The sequence below is a fragment of the Plectropomus leopardus genome, chromosome 7, assembly GCF_008729295.1.
Source record: "Plectropomus leopardus isolate mb chromosome 7, YSFRI_Pleo_2.0, whole genome shotgun sequence".
Lineage (NCBI taxonomy): Eukaryota > Metazoa > Chordata > Actinopteri > Perciformes > Serranidae > Plectropomus > Plectropomus leopardus.
In genome coordinates this window covers 24,802,223-24,826,474 of record NC_056469.1, presented here as the reverse complement: position 1 = coordinate 24,826,474, position 24,252 = coordinate 24,802,223, and the positions used below count along the sequence as shown (strand labels likewise).

Here is a 24,252-nt window from a genome sequence, read left to right as displayed (position 1 = left end):
AAAAAAAAGAAGAAAACTATTTGCATTAAATACAGATGACTGAGAAAGAATATGAGAGATCTCTCAACATAATTTCATTAACTTACGTTTGCGATGCATTCATTCTTTCTTTTCACCCTTCTTCTCTCACCAAATAAGGAATCACCATAACTTGAAGTTTACTAAAATGCATGACGCTCACCCCAAAATACTGACCAAGGTAAACCCTACCAGCGACCCCTCTGCCTTGTGCGAAGCCTTTCCTCCACCAGGTACTGTAGTCAAAACTAATATAGAGAATAATAGTAGACAGCCTTGGCATGGTCTTTTCATTTTCCCCTTTTGGGAAAACTCCAGAGCTCGACTCCCCCTATGAAAGTGGAGGACACGTCAAGAGACACTGTATTACGAACCCAAAGCATTTAACAGAGGGTTGTTAATTAACTTTACTGAGACTCCCTGTGGACATCTGCAAACACGTTCTGCTTTTAAGCCACAGAAAGTGTCAGTACTTGACTCTTTCCATCACGAGATGCCATGAGAGATAGGATTTCCTGAGGCCCCATCCAGCACTCAACAGGATGTAAGACCTCCTGGGATCACTTAGGCATGCGAAGTAATAACCGTGCATTTCCTACAATCTCAGTACGTCATTTCACCCCCTGTTGAGACAACAAATGCAGAATATGTTGTTAATTCATTCTGCATTCTTGTGTTGAGACTAACATCTGACAGAATCGCTTGGACCAAGGTTGTGAGTTAAGTTTAACTTAATTCGCTAATCTTTCTCTTTGCAGGTAAGAGTTTGTTTCTAAGTTTTGATGAATAAGTAGGACCATCTACCATTCTTTTATCATTTAATTTGACTGAGTTCGGTAAAAACACGTTTTATTTCCTTTTTGTGATGGAGCCATACTGCCATTTAGTGGCCTTAGTTATCAGTAATCTCGTAACCAACTTTATGGTTATATCTTATTTTGCATTCATTGTATAATTTTAGAAGGTAATCCTATATCTAAGTAATAACCAAGTGCGTTAGAATCCATGGGATAATTTTATGTTATGTGTGGTCATTTAACAGAATTGAGCAAAGGATCTTCAGAGTCATGTGTTACGCTATAAATTGCCTTTAGGTCTCTTAACATGTGTTTGAAATTACGAGAGAATTATGAGATGAGACTATAGTGGTGATGAGATACGTGAATTTACACACAACGCGTTAGATCGCGAAATTCGTCATAAAGTACGGAGAAATAAATGTCTCCTACATTACATTAGGTCTTTTAGAAATGAATACCAGATGTCCGATCGCTTGGCGCGAAAGTTCGCTAACCCCGCCTTCCATTCGCACCCCAAATTTAGAGATAAAAACTGAGTGAGCTCTCAGTTAAGGGCTCTTTTTCTTTTCTACTTTCCCTTCACCGCAATGCGCGTCCCGCGTCTTGAACCTTTCCCTTTGTTCTAAAATTTTTCCAAGAGGACCCACGACTGCTGCTCAGAGCGTCGCTGAACTTAAACTTTTCAAAGCCTTTCCTTTTTTTTTTTAGTCTGTTTGACGTTTTTCTAAACACCGTTTTTTTGGTCAGCGAAGACATTTTTTATATTTCACTTCAAATAGGCTCGAGGTAATAGTCTAAAGTAACTTCGTCACTTATTTTCTGCGAGTTTAATTGAAAAAGGACATTCCGCGATCCGACGTCAACTCGACTGCCACGCATCTAGAAGCAACACGTGCTGTACAAACTGTCAGCATCCATCGCCTACCCTTAAAGACTTCGTTTAAAGACTTTTACCGGTTCGCTGAGGCGAACACCGAGGCCAGTTAAAGACCACCGCACACCGACTCAACAGCAGCTCTCCACTGGAGCGGAGCGACGACCTTGACCTCCCCGGAGAAGTCTGTTCAAGTCGGCAAAAGTAGGCGAAATAACATCTTCTATTGATCAGAGTTGATGTCGTATAGCGATGTTTTAACCAAATTGCTAAATTTCAATTTACCATTCAGCGAGTATCCCCGTTCTATACGATCACATATCTCTACCCACTATCATCCATAATTAATCATCTACATCACCTGAATATAGGCTACATTACCTTGGTTCCCTTTCACCTGTTTAATTTCATCTATATGCCATATCCCTTCCTCTATTTAATCACCATTTTTATAAAATAAATAAAAGGTTTAATTTATCGCCAAGTCGTTGTCTGTGGATATTATTTCACGAGAGAAACAAGATCAATGTATACAGGATGAACGGTACAGATTGTGAGATTGATTAAAGTGATAACGTGTTGAAGCTTTTATAATTTAAAATTTATTTTCTCTTAAATGGAGAATGGCGCCCCTTTAACTTTAATGAGTGCAAATTCCAAATACAAACTTTATTCCTCAGACAGTCTCATTCTCTCTCTATCTCTCTCTTTCTCTTTTGTCTCCAGTCTTTTTTCCTCCCTCAGGCACCATACACGCTCTCATTACTGTAGGTCATGTAGAGAAACAGGTCTTCTTCGTGGTGCTCCTGGAACCCAAAAAAAAGAAAAATTAATAATTTTGGCATGACAAGTGTAGTTGAGAGTGCACACGGGCTGACACACCTACACTAACCACGCAAAACTGCCATGTAGGCTAACGGAGTGCCGTGTGGACGTGATAAATGCATTTATCTGTCAGCCTCATTTGATAACTTGGAAAACAGAGCTTTTTTAGAATTTATTTTTATTTATTTATTAATTTTTAGATTTATTTATATCCAAAAATCCAAAAAAAGAGCTTAAATTCATGCTCCTTTACATCCTCTTAGCTTTTAACATCATTAAATACACACAAATTGCTCATTTTTGGCCTTCAAAAAAACTACTGACATCACTTTCAGACTGACAATGTGTCTCAACTATATGTTTTGGTTTTTTTTCATGGAGTTACTGGCAGGCTATTCGTGTCATCAAAAAAAGTGAAGCAACATCGCTGTCTAAGCAGAACTGTCGAGTAAGGTACAGTGATTAAGACGTTTTTGACGTGTTTTTGCCAAGAGGGAAGGGCTAAAAGTGCTTCTGTGTAAACTGAAACTTTGCATTTATGTAGCTGTAAACAGACAAACTCAAAAACAGCGACTGTGTGTGTGTGTGTGTGTGTGTGTGTGTGTGTGTGTGTGTGTGCGTGAACGTGTCTGAACAGGTGCAGTTACCTCATATACAGCAGAGAGAGGGGAGCTGGATGGGGGAAGGGAGTTGTTGACGAAGAAGAAGAGAGCCTCCTCCGGTCTCAAAGACACACGCTGGCGGATCAAGAAGCACAACTGGCCCACTAAAAAAAGGAAGGAAAGAAGAGATAAGAGGCACATCTCATATATAGAGGAAGCGTGACCAGGTCAGTGGTCAGTCTTTAAACTTACAACACAACAAGTGCGTTGGTGTTTTGCCATTTGCAAAAACACATTTGGCCTCATGCAATAAAACAATAAACAAACAAATCTTCCCCTTTTTTTAGCTTGTATCTAGGATTTTTTTCTTATTTTGATTGTACCCACTGATTTTAGGGATTCACCTTTGTTTTCTTATTTCTGCTTTTCTCTTGGATAAGAGAAGTTTTTTAAAAGTGGTCGAGAGCACTCGTAAGAAGGTAAGACAAAAACATCCTGTTGTCACAGTCCACAAATTGTTATACAACACGAGGAAAAATGTTTTACATTTGAGGAGCATTTAAAAATACATGAATATCATTTAATCAAATCTAGATGATGTTTTAGAGTTATTAAAAAGACTACATTGAAACTTTTGGGTGAACAAACTGAGCTGAATCCCTTCCTGAAATCATCCGTCTATTTCTCAGTTCAGTTGAGCGCTTGATCAGATGAGAGCGAAGGCGCTCGTCGTCTCTCTCTTTTCAGCGTGAGGGAACCGGTGCATGCTCAGTCGTTCCTTCAGTGAGCGTATTACACAGCGACAGTAAGCCCCGTGTGAGTCATTCGAGCCCACCCCTCTCTCCCATGTCTTGAAGTCTCAAAGTAAGAAAATGTACCAAATATTTGATTAAATGCTTAGCTGTCAGGAGAATATGCATCCTTACATAATGGGGCAGACTGTATCTTTATCCAACTCAATTCTCGTGCACTCCTACTAAGAAAAATATTATCACATTTATCATTATTATTATTATTATAGACAAAAAAGCCTCCACCAATAATTTGCACTGAAACTAACCAGGTCAATCCTCTACAGTTTCACAGTCTAACTATCTGATAGACATTTTCACAGCAGACATAATGACCTAACAAAACGGGAAAAGCACAGGTGCAATAAACAACATTAATGATGGCCAAGTTCCAGTAACCAGGCAGGTTTCCATTACAGATTTCGTTTCTATTGAGTGATCTCATGCAACTTCTCCTCTCACAATTACATTCCAAAAAGCACGGCAACAATGTTCAAAACAAATGTTTCTTCTAATTGTGAATTCAAAACTTCTGGATGATACGTTCAACTTTTAAAGAGTTATTTGAATCAGCCGTAGCATCATGTGACCTATAAAGGCAAAAAAAGTGTTTCCATTGCAGTTTTGCGAAATATGGCTTTTTTGAATCACCTGAAATACCGGCTCATGAGAGCATAAAATCATTTTTTGCAAAAAATGGCGATTTTTTTTTTTTTTTTTTACAAATTGCCGTGTTTCCATTAGGCGTATAATATATTAGCAGTTTCAATTTGCGCAATTTGAGGATTAATGGAAACCCGCCTTCTGTGCCATGACGCAGAGTGCCAGGACTTCCCCTGGAAAGCAGCAATTGTTACTGTCATCAGATACACCTGTGACCTGTGTTTTCCATGCTATGAAATGTACAAAAAAGTCTGCTGCTGTAAATAAAGTTCACACATTCAGAGCCTGAGAGAAATGCAGGCGGATTCATGTCACCCTCAGTTTGCCACCTGAATCACTGACAGCAACTGACCAATCCATCCGATTTGGATGGTGCATCAGATGCAAAATAGCTCACCTTTCAAACACGAATTGGTCTCATCCAAGTCAAAGGTGCCTCATGTAACTGATATATCAGCCAATACTTGCTTAACTGTAATTTACAGTCTCAGTTCCATCATTTGTCCACCAGAGGGCACACTGACAATGTCTCACTAAACTGTAAAATCCCAATTAGTATGCATCTTGGTCACAATTTCTTAATAAATAAAATATTCGCAATCCGTATCAAGATTGTTTATATTATGTTTTTATGTTTTAAAAAATAACTGTGAAACAATTTATCCAAAAATACCTTGGGCAGGCTACAATAACCAAGAATATACCTGTCAGTAGATTGAGCTATTCACATCTTAGACCGGACTACGCTTTCTTTACATTCTGCATGTTCTGGGACATCTCTTAACATTTTTGCAGCAGTTTGTGTGTTTCACCTGTTAGATCTGAGGGAACTAGGTATTTCTTCTTGTCCAGTTCAGGAGCTCGTGACCTGGGGGCTCTCTCCACAATGATCTGGATAAAAAGAATAATGTGTTTATGTGCAAAAATCTAAACAACAAATAAATTCAAACTGATTTTCAGTAGAAATTAGTTTATGTATTCGTAGCTCTATTCTTGTATTTAGACAACTGGCTTTAAATAAAGGTCAGGATTACTTTGTTAATCATGCCTCACTTACTACGCTGGTTTAATTGATTGAAGGTCGCTAACAGTAAATATAACATGCTATCAGAAAATCAGTCAGACGTCATACTGACCGGTATCTTGTCAGGATGCTTGGCCCGAACTCTCTCTCCCTCTGCTCTCCTCACCTCCAGTGGTACTGAGCGCTGGTACTGACTGCTCATCTGAAAACAACACAAGGAAACAAACAACACAACATGAAGTCCCTCACAATAGCATTATTTACCAAGCAGACAAAGGAGAAAGAGCACTGGCTGACTTCACCAACAGTGCTCTCAGTCAACAAGTGATATTGACCCCCTAAAGAGCGCATCATTGTTTAATGCAAGATGAGATGTAGGCCTCTTTTAATCAAGTGTTTTGTAGAGGGTGAGTGGGATGACAATAGACATTTGTCAACTGTAAGACATTTTGTTTACACTAAGATAATCCCAATGTATCTGATTGCATCCAGCTACTGTTTGCAGGTTTGAAAATCATTAATTTATATTTTAACTATTGTTGTATTAAGTGACCCAAAGGTTCAATCTATTGTCAAAAGTGTTGATTAACTCAACTGACTGATTAAATCAATTAAGTTTCAACTCTAGTTGCATTGGCCGAGACTGTTTTATGACATTTTTGCATTGGCAGGATTTTTTTTTACATCAATCTGATTAAATATCTTTATTTTGGAACAAATAGAGAATTGGAAAAATTCAAGAAAATAGTCAACTGAAAGATTATTGAAATCGGTAGAAGTATCACCTGCAATCGGTTTGATAACTGTTTAATTGGTTTGTCAAAACAACAACAACAACAACAACAAAAATACTGAAAAAATCATGAACATACTCTGATTGCAACTTCTCACGTGAGGATTTGCTGCTTTTTGGATTATGTGAATCCAAAAAGCTGTATTGATTCCCAGGGAAAATTGTGATACACTATAGTCACTCTGATGTAAAGCATAGAGCATTATAGGAGAGCAGAATATATGTGTATATATATATATATATACACACACACACACACAACAAGATAAAACATCACTTTCGACAGTGAGATGTTGTTTTGGCATTTTCCCCCACATCATTTACTGGATAATGTCCTTTAGCCCTCCAAAACAGACATTATTGGTTAATATATGTAGTAAACATATGGTTATACTATTATCATAATAAAAAAGGTACATCGTGGTTGTAGATTTAATCCTCAGACCATACTGTTAGAAATGGGATCATTTGTGAAGCACAGTTCTCGTTCTTGTTTACATCAACAACATCAAAAATATACCAGTGTTTACACCAGAGCTAGCTGTAGGTGGAGTAAACTGCAGCATCGGTGGGTACAGGGCGTGCCAACGATTAAAAAAGCACTCATACGAACATCCTCTCATAACCAGCTCTTATCAGCCAAATAAATAATACTTCTCGTATTTTTAATATACAGTTTGTCGTTGATACGATGGCACCAGTTTCTGGGCTCCTGGTGCGTTGGTTCATCGTCAAGTGACGCCACGTCACTTATCACAACAGTCTCATGATCAGCTAACTTGCCTTTAATTTAAAGACCGATGTACAAAAACAACCAAACTAACACGAATCGTTGTCTTCACATCTATTGCATAACATGTAAAGTGTGTTTTGTGCTAACTGTATCCGAAATCAGCTGTTTCTGGTGCTAGCTATCAACGGCAATGCTAACGGCTACGGATCAAGACGTTACTGCTGTTCACATACCTTTAAAAACGACAAAAACAAGTTTCACTCGAAGCAAATTCAAAGTATACTCCACTGGTCCCTCGTGTTGTACCGTTTCTCAAAAATAGTAACCCGTGTGGGAATTATTAGCGTAAAAAACATCCATAACGTACAGGAAAAAGGATTGATTTCAAAGATGTCGACTGACTACTTGTTCTGCTGCTCAACGAAAACAACAACAAATACTGCAACGCCCGCCCTCCGCACTTATAATTGACCAATCAGAGACGAGTAAGTAGATTGGCAGCTTAGTATGTCCAATCAGAGGGAGCAAGGCGCAGGCTTACAATGTGTTCATTGGATGATTAATGCAGTCCGTCTACACTTGTCGCCGCCCCGTTTTCTCTGAGTGATGGCGCATGTAACCAGTAGCAGGTGTTGGAAATTAGGTCACGCCGACCTGGAGGTCACGCCTACGGTCACGCCTCAGCCAGGCTACGTGCATTATCTGTTCTTTTTCTTTTGCAAACAGCTCATGCATACCAGTATTCACATGGATCTCACAGTAAAGTCTCGTAGTGCACGTGAAACATATATGCCTATGTACACGTTGTCACAATCATATCTATAAATGCGGTGGTGTGATGCAACAAAGTAATTATACTTCAGTACTTAACTATTTTTGGGAGTATCTGTACTTGAGTTTTTATATTTCTGTTCACTACATTTACCCTAAGAATTTTCTTTAATACAGTAACAGACAAGGGAGGAATGGGAGTTAAGGACAAACTGGATTTTGCTATGTAAATCCTTCAGGTTGTGAAAATGGCCTTTCCTTTTCTTCAGGTGTTATGTACGCTCCATTTTACAGGTGGTATATGTTACGCAGAATGAACTTCCTAATTCTCCAAATTCTGCCTGCTCTTTTTTTAAAATTGATATCACTTACTCATGCTTTATTTTAAATAATTTAGTACATATAATATCAAAATGCTGTGAGCTACTTAAGTACAGTAAGTATCAGACTTTTACACAAGTAATATTCTAATAGGTGACTTTACCTCTATGTAAGTCTTATCCTGTTCAGACATCAGTACTTTAACTCAAGTATGGCTTTCAGGATTCTTTATCCACCACTGAATAAATGACCACAAAAGCCTCTGTGATGACAAAAATAAGCCACAGCACACTCAATAAGGCATGTTCAAAAGTGATTTTATTCCACCAGTCTAAATTTATTGAAATGTCATTGTCCTCACTGTGTAAGCTCTGTACATCTTTAAATCGCCTTATACATTTTGCATGAATCCTGTCAGCTCTCCTGCATGCAGGGGCCAACTTTTTAACAGACATGCACCACACACACTCAACTGTTAAGATTCTCTCCAATATACACACATTATAATACATTTTCCAAATACAGCATTTCTTGGAAAAAAAAAGATAATTTCCCTTTAAAACACTTTTTTTGTATAACACCAGTCCATTAATGTATTACAGCACACACACTATTAGTAATGTACTGTAGATAACAGTTAATAGAGTCACAATGTCCTTAATGCCTTTCAGGCAGGCCTCAGCAGTCCACGCATTGCTCTTAGGCAATATATTGCTCCACTGAGTGAATCAAGTGAGACCCAATGCTACACTGAGATGCATTCTCACAGCATTTCAGTTGCTGCATTGTGAACAATTCAACGACAAAAATCCCCATTCGGGGCACTAAATGTCCATAGTCCATTTTCCAGCAGGTAGAAGCAGACAACTGAGAGTCTCATCCTTTACTGTGCTTTCAAGACGTCCCTCTCTTTAGTCTGAGCATCCTCGTCAAACAGCAGCTGTGGCCGTCGTTAGTTTGAGGGCATCTGACAGGTTGCGTTGCCGGACTCTAGAGTTGGTTATGGTTTCCAAATGGGACTCGGGCACCCATCCACGATGCCTATCAGACAGCCTCGTCCCTTCTACCCAATCTGAGATGAAGAAAGAATACAAAAAATTAAATCAATGCTTATTCTCTAATCATACCAGGCTGCATATATTGTGGATCACACTGTCAATAAGGGAAAGATGGAAAAGGTAGTGAGATGATCTTACGGTCACTGCTTTGCTGGTGCACTAGAATGATATCAGCTTTTTCCATTGACAGCTCATCAGGCTGCTGGCCGAGAAAAGCTCGGATACACTGCATCTGTTTAAAATCTGCGAGGACACAAGAAGAAAGAGGTCAGATTTACACTTGGGAAGATTAAATGATCAATAATCCGAACGACATGATGCTCATATAGCGAATGTCTTCACAGAGCTGCATGAACCTGCAAAAACTGCAGGTCACTGACATTTTCCTCACTCTGCTGTTACATTTTTTTTGCTTTGGTGGCATCATGTAATACTTGGCAAAGCTCCACCCAACTGCCACTAAGGTCTAATCAGTCGAGGCTACTGAAAACACCTGTGTGGGTGCACAAGGCCATTAACAACGTTTTTAATATCATGCATTCATGGAAACAAAGTCAGAAGGTTTCAGAATTTAAAATACAGTCAGTGATAAGTGAGACTTTCTCATGTAGAGGCACTCAGTGTACTGAATTCAGCACATAAGTGTTTTTCTGTGTTTTTTCCAGTACATACCATGAGCATCTCATTTTTCTTTTTGCCATGTTGGGGAATTGTCACGGTCAGATATTCTAAAATATCTACTTTTTTTAGTACAACTATAAGGCTGCCACGAATGCTTTATTCCACATGGGAGGCTTTGGCTTGAATGTTGCAATGGATCACTCCATGTTTTCTATCTGGTGCATTATACAGTACATACTGCCCATCATTTGATTTTATAGTGCACATGTAAGTTTAAAAAAAAACCCCATTATTAATAATAGCTACATTGGGAGCCCCTGGTATTGTCCATGCTGGCTCACTGGAATAGGTTATTGGGAAACGTGATAGAACTGAGACATTGTTAATGTTATCAATTTCACCTGTGCTTTTTCTACTATGACATGTGATATGTGAAAAGGTCCATGCAGTCGTCACTGAAGGCACAAAATTATGAAGAGCCTTTAGTGACTAATCTGATTTTACAGCTCAGTGACACATTGAGTGTTAATTATGTGTGGGTGGGTGAAGTGGGCAGGGATCAGACAGCATTTTTCAGTGTATTAAAGTAAAGCAGTATAGTTCACCTTGTGCGGCAGAAAAATCAATTTCAGCATGCGGCCGGGAAAGAGCGGATATCCAACGTAGCTTATCACTCCTGAAGAGAGAGAGGATAAAGATGAATGTAATTTCTGCAACTTTTTCCACTTTGTGACATGACAACTGATATACAAACATTCTTCGCCATTGTCTCAAATCTTAAAAATTGTCTCTTACTGTGTGTCAGTCCGTAGCAGGAGGGCTCTGTGTGTCATGTGCAGCCGGAACAAGTTCTTCTGGAGGGAGTGAAGCTTGACACGACAGTTCTCGGCCCGCAGGTCGGACACAGGAGCGTGGTCTATTACTGTGAACCTTCCCCCTCTGGAAGCAGCAAGAGAACAAAATAGAAATGAGACGGTGGAAAAAAAAAAGACTGAGATTGAAGGGATGATAAAATATGAAATAATGTAGAGGTAAGAGGTAATGGATTTTTGAAGATGAGAAAAAAAGTTTGTTTACTCACTCTTTTTGTAGTGAAAGTAGCAAATAGTCATTGAACAGGTGCAAATAAATATTCCTCTCAGTATCCTTAAGAGAGAAATCCATCAGTTCAGTGACGAGCCCTTCCCGGACCAGCCTCCGAGACTGACTGATCAGAGGGAGAGTCTGTAACAACACACACACAGACAACAGCTTATTATTTTTTGAACATTAAAGTTGATTTTTAACAGAAAAGATTTACTTGAAATGATGGTTAAAAGCAATGCCATGGTAAAAAGATTTTTTTTAAATATCTATATTGTATGATATGGCACGAACCTGCAAAATCATGTGTAAAATAATATGTAAAAATAATTAAATTGGTGTTCAATGCAACTAATTTTGTCCATCTATTTTTTAAAAATGCAACACAAACAAATGTAAACCGCCGATATGTTATTATGCTAGTTTTTCTTTCCAGTTGGCATAAAATCTGTAGCTTTGTCAGTAATATTTAGTAAAACAATAACAAGCTATCCCAGTGATTTTCCCACAACGCTAGCAGCTGTTACTCACCCTGCACTCAAAGTCCACCTTCGCACTGAGACAGACCAGCGACTCAATGCTTTTCATCTGAGTGATGCTGTCGTTACTCTCTTGAATCAGCTGATGGAGAAATAATAAAAAAGAGCAGTTTTTAACCAAGGAATTCAAGTTTTTTTTCCAATAGTAATAAATATTGCTATAATATGTTGATGTCCACTTGAAAAAGGGGGATGTTTCCGTACTTTCTCCAGAAGTTTCATAGCTTTGATGGCCTGTGTGGCCTCCGCAGTACCAGGGGTTGTTCTCTTCACAATGTTCTGGATGGACAGAAACAGTGTGTGTGTGTGTTAAAATGAGATAAAAGAGTTAATAGTCAAACATGTTGTGAAGCATCACCACTTGCTGTTTCAGAAACTCTCTCTCTCACACACACACACACACCTGGACCAGCAGCTTAATTCTTGTGATCCTCTGGAAGGGAAGGACGAGGAAAGAGCGAAGAGGAAGCCTCTGACAAACAGGACTCCTCTCTAATTTCTCCACAATCCGCTTGAACCCAGCATTCTCGTTCCTGAGACACAGAAATTGAACAATATATTAAGTGTACTTACATCTTTCTTGGTACATAGGTATACACAAGAATGTGTGTGTGTGAATGTACGGACTGCTGGTGCTCATGGACACACACGTGTTTTTCTGTTTGTGTGTATGTGTGTATTTACAGCCCCCGTCGTTGTGTCCTATGTTGGTAAAATGTATCCTCTGACTTTAATTCATGACTAGTCAGTAACTGTATGTTATGGAGTTACATTTATGTAATCAATCCATTTTTTTTCATGAGCTTAAATTTATGAAATCAGCTTTCACTATTATCGTTATTATTATTAATTTATTTATTTTTATTTAATTTCTCCTTTTTTTGGTGTTGTTTATATTTCTGTAGTATTTTAACTTCCTGTTCTCCTTTTTGTGATTTATAATTTCAAGTATTACTGTGTCATATGATTTCTATTGTTTTCTTTGAAATGTATACTTGTTTTTTTTTTTCATATATATATATATATATATATATATATATATATATATATATATATATATATTTCTTTATCATTTTTACTTCCTGTAATCTTACTTTTATAATCTGTTATCCCAAATATTCCAATGTTATGAAATCTTTAAAATGAAAAAAAGGCAGAGAGACTACAGACAAGAGTTGAACACAACATCTTAACAGAATGGCTTACATGAGTCTCTGGTAGGTGGCGTCCTGGTAGGACTGGTTGGTGAGGTAGGGGACATAAACCATTTTGAAGCGCTGACAGTGCCGAGCGATGATATCACACACGGTGAATTGCATCATGTCTGATTCCACCCGCTCCTCCAGCTTTGACAAAAAACTAAAACAAAAACCAGAAACAATTATTCTAAGGTAATTTCTTCCATACATTTGTAAAATTGTACATGCACAACACAAACAAGTTTGATGAACACACAATGTGTGTTTCATGTCAACCTAAATGATCAAATTTAGGGTCAAGACCTTGCTCAAATCATGTTTAAAAGTTCTGACCTGTGGCTGATTGCACGGACGTCAGCAAGTCTGGAAAATAGCCAGTTTCTATCTTGAGTGGTTAACAGCGACCCCAGCTGTTTGGACTTGACAAAGTGTCCAACAACAATGTCCAAACTCCGGCAGTAGGAGGCCTCTGAAGTTACCACCTCAAATCTGACCTAATAGGAAAAATACATCAAAATGAGATAAAAACAATGAGTAAGGCACAGCAAGACAGTAAATCATGGCTATTAAGCATTTTCATTTCCCTGAAGGCCGGGGCACTTAAGACAAGGACGTGACTAACTGACGAGAAAGATTTCACAATGAGTAGAAGGCTTTCAGCTCAGACACGTCGTGATTAAGGTTTAGAGGGAAACACCTACATTACCAGAGAAACAAAGCAAGTCTACGCAGTCACGTTTTCTGGCAAGCAACACTGTTACGCCAATAAAAAAAGTGGATCACAGGGAGGGTTATTCTGGAATTTAGCAAGTCCAACAGTTCACATGGTTTTAGTTCTCTGCAGTGTGAGGTAACAACAGTAAAGAACTGACTCATGTAAGTCATGCATTTCCACAGAAATCACCATGAAATGAAACATTAGAGAAGCTGCTGATGAAAAAAAAAAAAAAAAAAAAAACGCCCCGAAACAGTCACTTGTAAACAAGCACAAGGATGTGAGTCATTAAAACTACAACTGATTGGAAGAACTTTAGCTGTTCTGATCAACAAAAATCCAAACTAATCATGATCAGAATCCTTCTTGGAAGGAAGTAAAGGTAAGGAAAGTGAAAGACAATCATTGTGCATTTAATTGCCTCGTGGATTATCCTGAATTACATGTGGGAGGAAATTCTGTGTCAGTAACTTTCCGAAGATGTTGAAATGCAAGGTTAGGTTGGGTTGTATATCACTGAAAAGTTATGGGCACAACTATTAAAATTCAGAGAAATAATAATAAGAGAGCAAAATCCTTACAATTACTGATAAGAATTCCTTTCTATCAAATCCTCACTAGACACCAATACTTGCAATATAACTATGTGTTTTGTTTTCTTATTTATGAAAGTGGAGAGGTTGATGCAAAAGTGGGGAGGCACTTAAGATATTTTTTGAAACACTGGGGAAGGAGTTATGATTTGTGATTTGGCTTAGGGGACAGACATTCAAGTTTAAATTGATGTATTTTCTATTTATTTTAGATACCCTAACAATCCCAAAACCCACATGTGGGGTTTTAAAGCATGATTTCTTATAAAATACACCAAAATCACACAATTTATCATAGCTAGAAACTGTGTGGTAACAGAAGGGTCATAATAAAATAGAAACCACCTCCTACCCTGCTGAATAAAGAACGACCCTTACCTCCTGTAGTCTCCTCTGGTCCTCTGTGAGCTCCTCCAGCTCAACACTGTTCCTGACCCCCGGCAGGTCCCGCCACAGTGTGGCCGACTGCGAGAGACAGATGGACAGACGTGGGGAGGAAGGCCTGCCTTCACTCCTGGGGGGCTCGGGGAGAGGCAAGCTATTGCCACTGGTGATGGAGCCTGTGTGGGTCAAGGAGTGCGGGTGCGGGACAGGGGGTAGAGGAGGCAGAGGTCTGCGGGCAGGAGGAGGCGAGGGCGCGGGTGATGGTGTGTTGTCCTCGCACACAGAGGTGACATCAGGGCGAGCCTGGCGCAGGATCTCAAAGTTCTGGGCAGCCTCGCTGTACTGCTGGTAGAGCTGGGCAGCATCTGGGAGGTGAGACGAAGAAAGACAGCAGAGGAGAAGAGGAGAAGGACAGAGAAAGAGTTGGAAAAGCCACGAAGCAATGAAAAGAAGATAGATAGAGACAGGAACGGTGTTAGCCAAGAAGAGTTGTTTGCATTTGACATTCCTTTTACACACACTTGTCGGAATGCAAAGTTGCAGCAGCAGCTGTTTTTGCCTCAAGTTAGGAGTTATGAACACTTGCAGGAACCTGTCTCCGGCTTGCACAGACAACACACACACACACACACACACACACACACACACTCCTGCCCCATTTCTCGCAATATCCATGTGAATCATCACTCAAGGCACCTGCTGCCATTTTAGGTTGTTTAAAACATAACTTTAAAAGAGTGTGAGCCAACACATGCTTCCTTTCATTTGTGTATTTCATTTTCATTTTGGGCCAATATGTTGAGAGCAAGAGATAAACAGTTTGCGTTCCTGTATTAACACAGAGATGAATCACACACACACACACACACACACTGAAGGGAAATGCTCAAGTATGTCATGTTTTCCCAGTCACAGCCAGAGTTGATATGATTTGAGGTCACGTCACTGTCGCCTACACACAGACTTCTTTAATAATCAGACTTAAGATTTATGTTGAGACAAAACTGTCAAGTGAGATAATACAATTTGTCACATGGCATTAATAAAATGACTGACTAGTATCTGATGACCGATCTGATGAATCTGAATAAAGCAAAAATAAAGAGGGAACAAGATACTTACTGAAAAACCTTGAATTCCTCTTTCGTCTGTCGATTGTTTCCAAAACATTCCTAGAGTACCAAGAAAGAGAAAACAATTCATTTAATCATTTATTATATTTATGCTTTTCGGTGCAAAACATTAGCACTGAAAATACAGAGAGTGATTCAAAATTTCAGGGACCTTTTTCACATAATAGAAATAAAGCACTGTATCTCCAAGTGCTAAATCGCAACAGTTTTTAATATCAGGGGCACTCAATTACATATTAAAGAATTGGAGACCTGGAAGATCTTAATTTCATTTGGGTCAAAATTGACTTTTTTCTTATGTCTATCATCAATCAAAGCACAGAAAAATATCACATGCAATGTGTTTGCTTAAACTCCAAAAAGTTCTGGCAAAAACAAGACAAAATCCTCTAACGTTACTTAGTGTTTCGTAGCATTTACAATGCTTTATTTATCCAGCATGAAGTTACTGGTTTTGGTGTTGCTTCTAGAAATTTTCAAGCTTAAGAAAAACAATATTCTAAGCTTTTGTTTTAATTGAATACAAATATTAGTTTACCCATTTGGGTCTTAATGTCTTGAGTTGGTAGTGTAACATCAAAAGACAAAGTAAAGTGTTTTTTAATAAAATAATGTTAATATGAATTCACGCCCTATGTTCTTTTATTTCGTGCATATTTGCTGTGTGTGAAGCACACTGAGTTTACACTGTGTGAAAGGTGCTACATAAAGCTGACTTGACTAGACTAGATTCCATCTACATCATGATTATTATCCTTCAGTATACTGCTTACTGGAATCTGTAAGGAAGTAAACGCCTTTTGTCTTGTCATGACTTCCTATTATGCTGTAAATAAAGCAAAGGCAGAGTGCCTTGACTTCCAGTAAGGGTCAAAGTTCAAGTTTAAAGTCAAGATTATTATGAAATAGCAGTAGTATGTTTAGATTCAGTCATCATTCACAATATGATAAGTATTAAAAACAAAATCAACAGTCTGTGTAGGCAGGAGGAAAAGCTTTTATATGCCTGTCACAATCTTATCAGTTTAAGTTACCCTCTATAAATAACAAGAGATCATTCAGACTTGTAACCTTAAAAAATAGTGTTGTGTTAAAAAAGTGTATTTCATTATTTTGAAAACCAAACACAAGACTTCAAAATTTTAAATTATATTTTGGCATTGCTCTGTGATTTAACGCCAAAAATAGAAATACATTTACTTTTAATCTTCTTCTATGTAGATAAATGGCTTCATTAAAAAAACACAAAGAACTGCCACATTCCCAATATTATGGCTACTATTCATGTAGCTGGACACTAAAACAACAGATCGCTCTGCGCTCTGGTTAAGTTCAGGTCTGTTGCCTTTGTAGGGCAGCTCTGTGTGATTGTTTCACTCACCTCAGCTCTACTTCTCCCCAGCTTTTGCTCCCAGCATCCTCATCATCTGGAATAAAAAAGTATCCATTTGTTGCAACATTATACAACAACATCTCAGTGCGCAAAATGTGGACTTGTCCAAGAACTCCAGTAAGTTTGGACAAATGAATAAAAAATGAAATAATTAAATAAATAAATAAATAAATAGGTAATAAAAAAAAAAAAAAACCTGTAAGTTGTTTTTTTAGTAACCGTGCTACAACAAGCGTTACAGAAAAGATTAGTGTTTCCAAATCTCGTGCTTCTCGTGTTATGTGTAACAGCAGAATCAAATGAAGTCTTTAAGCTGGTGCTTCTGGTTTGCCTTCACTTTCCCCACCTCCATGTCTCCTCCCACTCACTACCTGTCCCACCACAACACAGTGACGCAGTTTCCAGTGCAAGGAAATGAACTGAGATAGGATCAATGCTCTGGTTACGTCTATTACGGGGATGTCTGCTTTTCCTCTTCATCTCAGTTTCTGTGATTGATGCAACAACAAAATGATGCAAGAAACTCTCAGGCGGAAAATACAGAGACTATGACGAGAAGATTTTCACTGATTAAAGCTGTCTGTGAACAAAATCACATGTTGACTTGGTGTAAAGGTTACTTCCTCTGTAGTCTGACACCTGATTACATTTTTTTTTTTTTGGAAAATTGGAAATGCCAATTAAACCATAAACCAGACAGAAATGGTCTCCCTCCTTTTTTTACCTGTTGTAGAGAATATTCTGGTTCTGCGATCCCTTCCAACACCTTCCTCTTCTTCCACTTCTACAAGCTCTCCAGTTCTTCTTTCAGTGGTTTTACGGATTCCCCTTCTCCGTAATCGAGCCTCAGGACCCAAATCTCGAAAACTGCAGCTGCTTGTCAGAGTCGCCGCCTCTACTTTACTTTCTGCCTCTCCCTCTCTGCCACCCACCTTTGTTTCCTCTCCCACCCTCATGTCTCCCACCTCCCCTGCAGCACTCACAGGCTCCTCTCCCTGCCCGTCTTCGTCACTTTCACCCATTTTGTTTTCCTCCTCCCGGTCTTCACCCTCTGTGGAGGGAACAGGGAGGTCAGACTCATAATTAAGAATAGGGCAGCTGTTGGGCTTGTACAGCGTGCTGCTAACAGATAAATACATCTCCACCTCCTTCTTTCTGTTTTCTTCTTTTTCCATTTCTGATAATTCCCCTGCTTTTTTGCTAATTTTTACCTCTACTGCTGCTTTTTCTAACTGAAGATGACCGGACGGCTCAGTGTCTTTGTCCATACTGTGATCCTCTTTCCCCTCAGTGTCTAACAGTGTGTCAGCATGAGTGTATGTGGGTGTGTCACCATGCATAGTAGAGCACTGGTCAGCATGCATGTCGGCTTGGCTCGGCCCCATACCTCTTAATTCCTCCATCTCCAACGGCTCTTCCTCCTCCTCCAGCTCCGGTTCCCAGTGCTGATCGTCCAACTTTAAAACTTTGCCGCTCTCTTCTGCTTCCTGTTGTTTCACGACCGCCATTTCGGACTGCTCGACCCCTTGATCTACCTCTGCATTGGGTTCTTCCGCAGCATTTTCCTCCGAGCGTCCCAGAATCTCTCGCACCACACTTTTGGCCCATTTAAGGTGGGGGGCTTGGGAATGCCGCTTGGGCTCCTCGGACATGCTCCATGCCCCGCTCATTCGGATCCGAATTGCCTCCACCTCTTCTGGACTCATTGCTCCAATGTTAATTCCTTCCAAGAGGGGTTGAATGTTTTCAAAATCCACCTGAGAACAAACGTCCCCATAGGGATTACACGGGATTGGCGAGGTTTGCTCTCCTTCAACCTCTTCTTTATTCTTCTCTCTCCACTCAATGAGGAGTTTTTCGGTCTGTGAGTCTCTTTTAATTGTCCCTATTTCGGCGTACGGGTGCTCCACTTTGCTCCTCATCCCCTCTGCGGTGTCTCTGTGAAGCTCTGACGACGATCTGTGTCTGACTTCAGTTGTTTTTGCTGTGCTTGGCTCGTCCTCCCTCTGCACGTCACTTCTGCTCTCTGTGTCCTGGTTGTTGATGACCGTGCGTTCATCATTTCTTGTCAGTGTCAGATGCAGGTCATGATGAGCTTTCAGTGTGTCCTCATCACTACAATGATGACGACTGTCTAAATTTGGATCTCTTTCCAATCCTCCCATGTGATCTGACCTCTCTCCACTTTTTGACCTAGGCAGCGTTTGCCCAATCACACAGAAGACGTACTTTGGCTTCTTCCCCTGTTCCTCTTCATCAGCTGCCTCCTCCTTTCCCATTGCCCTGTCCCTTTCCCTATCCTCCTGTCCCTCACACATCTTGGCGGCATACGATGACCTTGAAGGTCCATCGTATGCGCCTCCACTTTCCCAGAACTCTGGACAGTCCACAAACTCTTCTTCCTCTCTTTCGTCCTCCTCGTCCCCGCCGCTAGACACGGTCACAAAGCCGTCCTCTCCTGACAGCATTCTGTCCCTCTCTTGCCTCCACCCTGTCTCACTTCCTCCTTCACTCTCAGAGCGTGCCCAAGAATCGCTGCCACCCTCTTCCTCTCTGTCACTCTCCTCTGTGTTATCTGTCAAGTTCTCCTCATCCCTTCGCCTGCCTCCTTCTATCCCTCCATCACTGTCAGACAGATCTTCCTTCTCTCGCTTATCTACTTCTCTCCAGACTTCAGCCACGTCCTCCCCATCTACACTTATACCCTCTGTCTCCCTCTCTGAGCCTCCCCTGTGTTCAGTCTTCCCTTCACGTCTTCCTCTGTAGCTGCTCTGGTCCGAGTACCACTCATCTGGTTCCTCTTTTACTCGCCGCCCCGCTCTTTCCCACTCAGCCTGCGACTCTACACTCCTGTCTTCTTCTCTCCTCCTTTCTCTCTCCCTTGTGTGTCTCTCTCTGTTAACAAATTCGTCTTTACTACTCTTGCCCCTCTGTGGCTCTAACCACATCCTCCTCTGTGCCATCGTTTCCCCTCTGTCTGTCTCACTTCTTTTTCTCTCAGAAGCTGTATTTTTCTGTTCTTCTCTGTCGCTTTCAGCAGTGCTCTCCCTCCCCGATTCCCTTTCCTCATAACTGTCCCTACCTCTCCTGTGTCTCATGTCGCTGTCCATGTCACTGCTCCACTCTCCGCTGCTCTGGGCTCTTGGCGGCACCCTAGGGGCCGTCTGGGATCTGCTGCTTCTGCCTGTTGAGTCATCCCACCTCGGATCAGCCTCCCTTTCCTTACCTCTCCTCTGCTCACGCTCTTTATATCTGTCCTCCTCTCTCCTGTCATTCCTCAAGTCTCTCGCACTTTCCTCCCTCCCTGCTCTCCTGTCAGCCTCTCTGTACCTCTCCGTGCCTTCCTTTCTCCTGGATTGATCCACTTCTCTGTCTCTGTATCTCTGCCTGTCCTCCTTGCGGTGTCCCTGCCTATCTCGATCTCTCTCCCAAGTTTTGCCCTTGTTGTCCCCCTCGCTTCTGCTGTGTTGATATGTCAACTCCTGCCTCTCTCTGTCCCTCATTCTCTCCCTCTTCAGCTCTCTCTCGTCACTGTCTCCTTCGCTCCTGGTGTCCCTCCTTCCCTCTCTGCTTTGTGCCTTCTCCCTCTCTTTCCTGTCTGAGATCTCTCTGTCTCTTCGTCTGTGAGGAGACGGCACTCTGGCCTCCCTGTCTCCCATGATAGGCCTTGACTTTTCTCTTTTTCTAACTTCGTCCCTTTCTCTTCTGTCCCAAGAATCACCCACTTCTCTTCTCTTGTCTTGTAAACCGACATCAAACTCCTGATACCTCTTTCGGGATTTCTCATCCTCCACAGGTCTCCCTTGTCCCTCATCTTTTCCCCTGCTTCGGACCTCATCTCTTTCTCTGTACTTCTCCCTCTGCCGTGCCCTCTCTCTATCCCAATCATCTGGATCTACTCTTTTCGGCCTGTCTCTCTGCCTCCTGTCCTCTCTCCTGTCATATGTTTCAGTCGCCATTCCTGTGCTACGATCTGCACTGCTTTTCGTCATTCTGGGAAACGTGTCGCCTTTCTTTAGCCCCCTCTCCACCTCCCTCTCTGTCTCCTTCTCCAGATTTGATAGCGGCCTCCCGTTTCTGCTTCTGTCACCCCCCTGCCTCATGTCTCTTTCCCTCCACTCTCTCTCTCCCTCTCTGGGCCGGGGTGCAGGACCTCGGTCTCTTTCATAGCATCTATCCCGGGGGTCCAAATCTTTGTATCTCCCTTTGTCTCTCATTTTCTCAGTTTCTCTCTCCCTCCTCCTGTCTTCCTCTCGGTCTCTCTCTCGCTCCGACTGGGCGGTCATCGCTGGCCTTGGACTTGGATCCCGGGAGATTTTTCCACCTGGTTGAAGCTTGCGGTCTGATGTGTTTATGTTAGTGTCAAAGAGGGTGCAGCTGGGCCTTTTGGTCCCCATTGTATCATAATTTGGAGAACCTAAAAGACAGCAGCGACATCAGTTTACAAATCAGCAGTGAAGACATTTGAAATGCAGGTCAGATTAAGCAACATGGAGGATGTCTGCAAACTTTGACACACTTAGTTAACGTCACAGAGCTGAGCATGAGTGCTCTGGAAAACGTTTATTACTGTTACTGCTGCATTTGACAAATCATATCTAGAACTATTTTGCTCTGTTTTTTTTTCCATCATTCATTTTCATTTGTTATTTGACACTAAATTGCTTAACATTTTAAGCTAAAAGCTATATATCCAAAACCTGCCTGGTTGTGTGATCACTTTACAGTAACAAAGTATGCCAGATAAAAGGTGACACCCTCTCACAGGTCTCTAAGAATGCAGCACAGACTTGCAAAGCACAGCATACCAAAAGAAGTCTTTGAGAAAGCGAGGGCCTGTGACACATAGGCACGGCATGTAACATGTAAACCACAGCTAAGGTTGACCTAACTCCCGTGCTCAAACCAGACAGCAATTTGAAGAAGAAACGTTTGTGTAAAATCCATTAAAGAAAATCTAAATAACTCACCTGAATGTTGTGTCCTGGGGAGCTCTGTGGTCTCCCCCCTCCCGGTCCAGCTCAGCTCAAAAGCATGAGATTGCACAACACACAAGAATTCATTCCCTGTTTTCACATTGTCTGGCTGACATAACAAATGTCTTCCCTTTTCTCAACAAAACTGCTTCTCTCTTTTCTAAAATACTTGAACTCCTGTGAAAAACTTAATGTTTACGCCTAAGCTCCCCTTGCTTTTCCCTCTTGCTGCCTCTCTCTCCCCACCTCCCCTCCTTCCTCAAATTCCCAAACAAGTTTCAACAGATTGACACTTATCTTTCTCCTCCTCCTTCTCTCTGTCTTGTCCTCTCAGTGGCTGCTACTTAAAAGAGAGATCGCTAATAAATCAAGCAAAACTCTGTCTGCCACTTGAGCCTTTTTCCCTGCCCTCTACTTTCGATGAGATCGCCTGTGTGGACACCCCCTGGCAAAATAAAGTCCTTAAGTCTCTCCTCTCTCCTGCCCCATTCTTCTCTCGCGAAACACAGGAAGTACACCTCCTTGGTGTCTCTGTCTTAGAGCAGCGATTGGTTGATATGGAGTAGCCGGGTGTGTCTGCTCAACACACACAGCCAGGTAAAGACTGTGATAATGCAAGGGAGAGAGGGGGGAGGGGAGACAGAAAGTGAGGATTGAGAGCACACAAAGTTTGGTGGAGAGCTGAGTGAGGCCTATAAAAACTTACATTCCCCTGAGAGGTACTAAAGAAGGGAAAGCGGGGGAAACACAAACTGTTTCTTATGATTAAAAGAAAAAAAAGCAAGATTGAGCAACCACAGAGGAAGAAACTAAGGGAGGGGGATTTACAAGGGTGATCTGTGAATGATTTGTGCAACAATGAATGCTTTACTACACTTGTTCGATCGAGTTCTCCAATGACCTGAGATTAAAGGTTTTTTCTCTGTCATTAACATTTCCAAATAAAGAAAATACTCAGCAATAATGACTCACATTTCCTTGTTCTCTTGTTTTGTTGCAGTACGCAGGTTTTGAATCACTTAAGTTCTTAGATTTAACACTTTCTGATTGAGATTTACACTTAATTTTAGTGGATTTTTTTACCTAAATTTAATGCAGTTTACAATTTTACATTTCACGCTGCAGTTTTATCAGGCATACCTTAATAAAAGTCCAATAAAACACCCCTCAAATAAGTCTAGCTAACATAAGGGTTATTATAGTGTTCAGTTTTGTTTATGTGTTAATTAAATCATATAGTTAATTCGCAGAATGTAGTTTATAGTGCAATTAAATTATACTCAGCGGTGTTTCTAAACATTTTTCCACTACATTTATATAAATGAGGACATTAGATTAAGCTAGATCTACCAAACTGACTGGCAACTGGTTATATGTGGCTATTTTAAAGGAATAGTTCAACAGTTTGAGAAAAACTAATTTTTGTCTGCATGGTATATATGAAGCTAAAGCCAACAGTTACTTAGCTTAGCTTAACATAAAGACTGTAAACAGGAGAAAACAGCTCACATGGTTTTATCCTAAGGTAACAATATATTGCTTAACATCAGTTTCCCCCACTTCCACTCCTTATTGTAAGCTAACTTTCTGCTAGCTGCAGCTTAATAGTTACAACTCTAGGCATGAAGGTAAGTGCACAATGTAACCATTGTTATTGTCCAAAACAGTTAACTATTCCTTACATACTAGATATTTTTATATTATTTAGGCTATATTATTATTATTATTGTTGTTGTTGTTATTATTAACGCAACATTACATCACTTAAGTACCTACGGCCCATGTGCAAATGTTTTTACTTACTGTATTTACATCATGTTACATAACAAACATACTTATTTTAACCCAAAACATGATCTTTTTCTCTAGCCCAGACCGTTTCACAACGTTAACGTGTTATAATGTGTTTCAGCTGTGCGTCAGATGCTTAACAGTGCAGCCCCATTATGTGCGACCAATTTACATAAACTAATGTCCCCTTCTGTCCCACCAGTCTGTTGTGCCTGCAGCTTGATTGGCTGTCTTGATAAGAGCATCGTCTGAAGTTTTAATATCATCATGACTTCTCACCACACCGCCAGCATGGTCTGCGTCACAGGTATCCCAGCATGCTTTGTGCAGCCAATTAGTTGCTACCAATACACAATGAATAAGAGCGAACTCCTGGTTGTGTATTGTTGGCCAGTATCCTAAGGGTTACCTGCCACTATGATACACCACAGGATGTGAATACGCTTAATAATGATGGGAATGAGAACTTGTGGCTGCTACCTTTTTGAAATTTCTTCATATATGTTGCCTATATCAATGAAATAACTGGAGTGAACTATGCAGTACTTAACT

General features: G+C 40.5%; 2 protein-coding genes across 3 annotated transcripts; both read right to left on the bottom strand.

Moving 5' to 3' along the window:
* Nucleotides 1-2,234: 2,234 nt before the first annotated feature.
* zgc:92606 (uncharacterized protein LOC100000242 homolog) lies at nucleotides 2,235-7,545 on the bottom strand. Its single transcript, XM_042489428.1, has 5 exons — nucleotides 7,357-7,545; nucleotides 5,710-5,799; nucleotides 5,386-5,464; nucleotides 3,165-3,283; nucleotides 2,235-2,498 (listed from the first exon to the last, which is right to left on the bottom strand). The coding sequence occupies exons 2-5, from the start codon at nucleotides 5,797-5,799 to the stop codon at nucleotides 2,433-2,435; spliced, it is 354 nt and encodes a 117-aa protein (XP_042345362.1). The 5' UTR covers nucleotides 7,357-7,545; the 3' UTR covers nucleotides 2,235-2,432.
* A 970-nt stretch (nucleotides 7,546-8,515) lies between these two features.
* arhgef5 (Rho guanine nucleotide exchange factor (GEF) 5) lies at nucleotides 8,516-22,472 on the bottom strand. Of its 2 annotated transcripts, none has more exons than XM_042489290.1 (15): nucleotides 21,904-22,472; nucleotides 17,658-21,350; nucleotides 16,922-16,967; nucleotides 15,530-15,579; nucleotides 14,402-14,772; nucleotides 13,049-13,209; nucleotides 12,723-12,875; nucleotides 11,920-12,049; nucleotides 11,721-11,795; nucleotides 11,509-11,598; nucleotides 10,976-11,118; nucleotides 10,690-10,833; nucleotides 10,500-10,570; nucleotides 9,412-9,516; nucleotides 8,516-9,287 (listed from the first exon to the last, which is right to left on the bottom strand). In XM_042489290.1, exons 2-15 carry the CDS (start codon nucleotides 21,328-21,330, stop codon nucleotides 9,145-9,147), a joined length of 5,355 nt encoding a protein of 1,784 aa, XP_042345224.1. In that variant the 5' UTR covers nucleotides 21,331-21,350; nucleotides 21,904-22,472; the 3' UTR covers nucleotides 8,516-9,144. The 2 variants fall into 2 exon arrangements, with proteins under 2 accessions (XP_042345224.1, XP_042345225.1); XM_042489291.1 differs by having other exon boundaries at nucleotides 18,321-21,350; nucleotides 21,904-22,467.
* Between the last annotated feature and the right edge of the window lie 1,780 nt (nucleotides 22,473-24,252).